At 56.1% G+C, this 6,442-nt stretch overlaps 1 protein-coding gene across 1 annotated transcript; it reads right to left on the bottom strand.

The window, feature by feature from the left end:
* Window positions 1-497: 497 nt before the first annotated feature.
* On the bottom strand, window positions 498-4,680 carry SLC35D3 (solute carrier family 35 member D3). Its single transcript, XM_059700442.1, has 2 exons — window positions 3,236-4,680; window positions 498-2,266 (listed from the first exon to the last, which is right to left on the bottom strand). The coding sequence occupies exons 1-2, from the start codon at window positions 3,672-3,674 to the stop codon at window positions 1,440-1,442; spliced, it is 1,266 nt and encodes a 421-aa protein (XP_059556425.1). The 5' UTR covers window positions 3,675-4,680; the 3' UTR covers window positions 498-1,439.
* Window positions 4,681-6,442: the final 1,762 nt, after the last annotated feature.

Here is a 6,442-nt window from a genome sequence, read left to right as displayed (position 1 = left end):
GACCACCACAACTGCACTTGCTAACCTGCTTGTCGAGTCAAACTGATGGAGCTGAAACTCCATTTCTGGCTCTGCTTTTTGTTTTGTTTAGATTTTTGGGAAATAAAGAAAAATTTAGGATGCCACCACCTGAGAGTCTCAGGTACATACTGGCAAATAATGAGAGTGCTTTTAGTGCCCAAGTACCTCTCCGGGATGGGGCTGGCCAGAAGACTCTGCTATTCCACCTCAAACTCCACTTGAACTGACGTCAGCTGGGGATGGCTTTCATTCTGCAGCATGAGGCAGTATTTTATTTTACTTTATAATGGTTTTCTTGGCTGGAAAACGAGAGTGTATTATTTGTGTTAAACTAATCCACCATGCTAATTTTGGAAGCTCCCAAGGGGGTGACCCCTACATACCAGATGCTAGACACCACGCATTGAAGGCAAACACAAGCTACACAGCAACAACAGAACCTCAATGTGTCTCCAACAAGTGTCTAACAATATGCCTTTTAGCAGATAGACTCAGACTTTATTTCGACAAATGTAAGATAGAAAAATATCAAGTGAATATAGCAGTTGCTCTTTCTGTAACAAGGTTTGGAATGTGCAATGCGATTTGCAAGGACTAGCTTAATAGGAAGGTTTTACTTCTGTTTGGGCTTCTTAATGCTGAATTCTATTTCAGCCATTGCATTTGCTTGAAAGAATATTGGACACAGTAAAACTGGTATTTAAAAAGGTCATGGCATTCAATAATAAATATTACAAAGCAGTGAACCAAAACAACTTTTAAAATATTTTTATAGTAATTACTAAAAGCCAACATGAAACTTGATGATTAAAGCTAAGAACTCATATTTTCAAAATAGCTTTGACATTTCTTACCAATATATAATAGAATAGTAGAACACTTATTGTTTAAAAACAAGTGAAGAAAATTAGAATTAGCATGATATTTCAGAGACTATAAATAGTAAACATCAATTCAGTGTATTTATATATCTTTTCAATAATATACTCTTTGCCCAGCTGGCCATAAAAAACTGTAGTTCTAGCATCAAAAATGTGCCCTTGGATGTAATCTTTGAGCTTATTACCTGCTGCCATCATTTCTACACTCCATCTTTGAGGGTGGTTGAGGGACTCAGTACATGCAGATATTTGGTTATGGTTATAATGTCAAAAAAATGTGCCGAGAGTCTGCAGCTGAACCCACTGTCTTGTTAAGCACCTTCATATTCTTTTGTCTTTGTTATGCCTCAGGTGAACTGACGCTAAATAATTCACACCAGTGCTAATTTTGTTGCTGTCAGTCTGGTTCAGATTCTTTCTTTGCTTCCCTGCCCCACTCCTCAAAGAATAAAACTGGGCAGCCCCTCATTAAAATATGTTGTCTCTAACATATAAAATAAGTATCTATGTACACATATACATACATGCGTTTCCTTTTCAAGGACTGGGTGACTCCTCATTTTCTATCAAATAATCCTTCTTCATATACTTGGTTCCCCTGACTAACCTCCACACTACCAGGTAAGCATCCTTCAGTGACCTCCTGCTGGCTTCTTCAGCGCTGTCTGCCATCTGCCAGGTACTAGCCGCCAGCGGGACTCCTCTGGGGCTGCCCCTCACCCCTTGCCCCCTTTGCTGAGCGGAGCCACCTGCTACCTTTCCACCTCCTGCCCCGCCAGCTACCTCCTCCGGCAGCTCCTCTATGACAAAAGGCAGCTGGTCTCCACCTGGCTGCGCCGCCTCTCCCTGCGGCTGCGTCTCCAGGTCCTCGTAGTTGCTTTGCTTTCTGGTCTCCAAGAATTTGACCACACAGTAAATGATGGAACCCAGGGTGTTCACCACGACCCCGGCAATGAAGAGAGAGGTGGGCGCCACGTCGCTGAAGGCCACCATGCCCACCGTGATGGTGGCGATGCTCTTCACCACGCCCACGAAGCTGGTGGTCACGGCCGAGTTGATGTAGGTGCAGTGCAGCGTGGTGAAGTTCATGGCGCAGCCGATCAGGACGCAGGCCACGAAGATGCAGACCATCGTGGGGTCCTTCCAGCCGGGGAAGGCCCAGACTTGGATAGCGTCGGTGCTGGCGAAGGACAGGACGACCAGCAGCGGGGTGGCGGAGATGGCGATGGCGTACTGCGCGGTGAGCGGCCCGTGCTGGGTGTCCGCGCTCGCCTTCTGGATGAGCACCAGGTAGGCGGCGTGCACCAGCACCGCCAGCACGCCGGTCACGTAGCCCATGGGGTCGCCGGTCAGGTCGCCGGCGCCTGGGGCGCAGGAAGAGGGCCGCAGAGCCGGGAAAGAGAAACAGAAGACACCGGGTTGGCGCGGGTGGCTCTCCACGGGGGAGACGCGTCGTCGGGTGGGAAAGTAGACGGGTGCCTGCCCCACCTCTGCCCCTGGGTGTAAAATGGTCAGTGCCCAATGCGAGGCGGGAGGAGAGGCGCCGTCCCTGCCGCGTCCCCAGGGCATTCTGTCTATCTCTGTCCCCGACAGATGCCCCGGAGAGCGCAGGTGCCCTCGGGGAGGCGGTGGCTCTCAGAGCCGACGCGGAGGGGGCCAGGTGTTTGGTATCCTTGCCCCTCCCTGGGTGCCAGAGGGAAAAGGGATCCCCAACTAGTAGCTTCTAACTCCGGCGGGCTGGGCGCGGGCCGAAGAACGGCCCTCTCGCCCCCAAAGCTTTCCAGCTCCCACCGGCTCACGTCTCATCCAGTCGGCCAGACCCACGCGGTCTCAGTGCAGCCCCTTCTGCCCCGCGCCCGCAGCCCCCGCGCGGCGCCGCCGGAGCCCTCCCACCAGCCCGGCGCTGCCAGCGCCCCCACCCCCACTCCAGCCCCGCGTGACCCAAGGAAGTTCACGGCCCCCTCCTTCCGGCGTGGTCTGGGATTCCAGCTCCCGGCTCCGGCGGCTCTCCCACCCCTCCCGGAGGAAGGAAGGGGTGACGGGGGCCGGGGTGGCGGGAAGGACGATACGGGGTGAGGCAGGGGCGGGGGTCGAAAGCCGGGACGGGGGCTGGGCGCTCTGAAAGGCGGGCCGGAGCTCTGGGGAAGGCTCCTCTGGGTCTCACAAGTCGCGCTTTTGAGCCCAGCGACACGTTCCAACTCTCCGCCGGTCTGTCTCAGCCGCCCCATCTGGAAGTGAGGACGCTGCACTAGCCATCCCTGCGGTCTCTGCCCGTGGGATGGGGTGGGGTGGGGTACGATGGGGTGGGAGGGGGTCGGCGCGCGTCCGCTCACCTGCCAGAGCCGCGCCGCAGGTGGTGATGAGCACGGCGGCGAGCACCCCCGGCGAGGGCGCGCCGTTCTTGAGGACCAGCACGCCGATGAGCATGGTGACCAGGGGCAGGCAGCGCTTGAAGACCACGTACATGGGCAGGCTGAGGCCGCGCAGCGACCAGAGCGTGAGGCTGGACTGCAGCGTGGAGAGCACGGTGACCCCCGCGAAGGAGCGCGCCAGGCTCAGGCCGAAGGGGGGCACCGCGATGAGCCCGAGGCGCCGCAGCAGCTCCAGGCTCAGCGCCGCCGTGGAGCTGGTCAGGCACTGCACCAGGGTCAGGAAGGAGAACCGGTAGCGGCTGAGGAGGAACTTGAGGAGGATGTTGAGGGAGCCCGAGAAGACCCCGTGCGCGATGGCCACCGAGATGCCCAGCAGGCGGCCCCGGCACAGCTGCCGCATCGCGCCCGCTCCGCGGCACCCGGCGGTGGAGGACCTGCGGGAGGAGAGCGGGGAGGAGAGCCGGGAGGCGCGCGGCGAGGGCGGCGCGGGTGCCAGCCCAGCGCCGTGGGCGAAGGGCAGGGGGCCCCACGGCACGGCAGGGGGCGCCGGCTCCCCCGCGGAGGACAGCTCCAGCCAGGCGTCCTCGCGGCTCGGTGGCTCCGCGTCCGACTGCCCCGCACTAGGCAGTGACGGGGGCGGAGGACTCCGAAAAGTGGCGGGGTGGGGGGGCTGGTCTGAGAGGAGTGGCGGGAATCCTAGCGACAGCAGTTGGTAAGGAGGTGACGAGCTGCAGTGGGTTGTGTCCCGCGCGGGGTTCACCGTCAGGGAGAACACTGAGCCTGGAAGCGCGGGCAGCTGCCGCCACAAGCGGACCGGACCCGCGGACCGGACCCGCGCCCCTCCGGCACCCAGCGCCCACGCCAGCGGGCTCTCGGGTGCTGCCCCCTCTCCCCCAGCAGGGTCAGCTGCTCCTGTTTGCCCCTTCTTCCCTGCTCCGAGTCAAGGGGATCCGGACACAGCTAGAGATTTTAGAAACCACAGCGCCCCAGGGGCGAACACCCGTTATTCGCTGCAACAAGTGACAGCGCCCCAGCCTCCTGCCCCCCGCGCTGCATGGTTTTCCTCCCACGGTCCCTGCCGGCCCACCAGGGAGGTCTGTGCCAGCGGGCGGCGGAGTTCCCTGATGCTGTAGATTCGGGCGCTGACGCCCCAACATGGAAGGGGAAACCAAGGCCCAGGACCGCTGTGTTTTCGGACGGGAAGGCTGGCCCGGTCCGGTCCCCGGCACCCGCACTCTGCGCGCGCCTTCCAGGGAGGGACCTGCAATTACGCGCACGGCTCTGGGGGAGCTGCCAGGGGCGCAGTGGCCCCGCGCAGCTGTGGAGCCTGGGGCGGGGGCAGGGGCACGTGTTCCAAGTGGAGCAAAGACGTGAAATTAGCGAAAGAGCAGAAACTAAGACTCTGGAGAAAGTAGCCAGTAAGGGTTCCAGAGGCGCCTGGGCGCCGGTGCCCCAGGGGTGAGCTGGGAGCGACCGACCCCGGCGGGGAGTGGGGTGGGTGGGGGCCGGGGGTGGGAGGAGAGAGCGTGGCGGGCTGGCCCTGGGATCACCGCGGAGCTGAGACTAGGTGTGAGCTTCCCCTGGGTCCCGGGGACCCACTGCAGCCTGCGGGCCGTGGCGAGCCGCTTTGGGCGAGCAGGACAACCCCTATCTCCCGCGCCAGGGCACCTCCGTGTCCCGCAGGACTTCCCACTCGGCTAAGAGAAAAAGAAAACTCATGTTCTGAAGCGCCAGACTTTTGTGACCCTTTTATCTGAACTTCCGTCCCTGGAAAGCAACGCCCAGACCCCGTCATTCGCTCAGAGGAGGTCATGGTTAAGAGCCAGGCACAGTTTAGTTTTCGCGCTCCTTGGACCCGGTCAGGGTTTGGGTGCCAGAGAGAGCTCGAGATGCTCTCCACCTCTCCTTTCGCTCTTTTCTCTGAACCAGCCACACCGCCCGCCCCTCCCTGCCCCTGGCCCCACGCAGCCGCATCCCAAACTCCTAACGTTTAAATCCATTTCTCTGGTGGTTCTTTTTTGTCCTCCATATTCCCACCTTTGTGCCGAACCCGACTCTTCCATCCCAGATGGAAACCGCGATTACCACGGCAGCAGAAAAAAGAAGTTACATCTGGGACTGGCAGCATCCCTGGGCCAGCTTTGCATGTGCTGGGAGCTCACTTCGGTGAGAGAGAACTGGCTCTCAAACCATCCTCCAGCGCCCGTGCTGAGCGCCTAGTGGGGAACCTCCCCGCCTCGCACAGGTGGGCACTCAAAGTGTTTGCGGATGACCCACTACTCTGCCAACTTTCCAGGAATAACACTGGAAAGCATCATAGGGAACCCCGTGCTCCCGGTGCCTAGGGAACTCTTGGTTTTTGTTGTTAACAGCTCTGGTTACATGGCTATTTCAAGGACTCTGCTTCTTTTTTTTTAAAGTGATAACTGTTCCTTCTTTAGGAAATAATGAAGTCTGAAGCAACAGTTTAAATTATGTGTGTGTGTAAGCATATATCCAAAGTTCACTCAGAAAAGAAAAAAACTGAAAATTAACTTTTAAAGCCATCAGCAAATAACAGATCTCTGCTTTTGGGGACCATTGCAATTAAAGGATGGTTGCTTTAAGCCATCTTAAGTGAACACAATAAAGAATTGTCTGCACAGACCTAGTTTTGGAATGATTCATTTCTGCCAGCAATTATAACTGCTTCCATTTGTGATACGAACATTAGGTAAAAGATTTGGGGCTGATTCAGCTCTCTTACCCTTCTCATTTAGGCAAGAATATTTAGCTTAATATTTGAAACCTACACTGGCATGAAACAGAGCACATTTTCTCTATTGCATAGAATTCTTTTCCATTAGGGCTCTCATTTTAAAAAATTAACACCATCTTCCACACCAGTTACTAGATAGGATCCCAAAGAAAAAATGAAATAAGAATACTGTATGTAGCAAGATAATTGAACAAGAATGGGGATTTGAAGATCAAAAAGCTATCAAGGTAGCAAGGATCTAGATTGGAGCTCTATTATCTTTGGAGCTACTCAATAAATATTGGTGGCATGACATGCACTCATTCAACATACAGAGCAAGTATGTGGTGCTATGCAGTGTTAGCTACAGAGGATTCAAGGATGAGCACTCATCCTAGTCCTTAAGATTCACAGGTGGAGGTGAGGCAGCA

This window comes from Myotis daubentonii, chromosome 6, assembly GCF_963259705.1.
Source record: "Myotis daubentonii chromosome 6, mMyoDau2.1, whole genome shotgun sequence".
In the NCBI taxonomy this organism is placed as follows: Eukaryota; Metazoa; Chordata; class Mammalia; order Chiroptera; family Vespertilionidae; genus Myotis; species Myotis daubentonii.
Note: the sequence above shows the minus strand (reverse complement) of the source record. Positions and strands in the feature narration are given on the sequence as shown.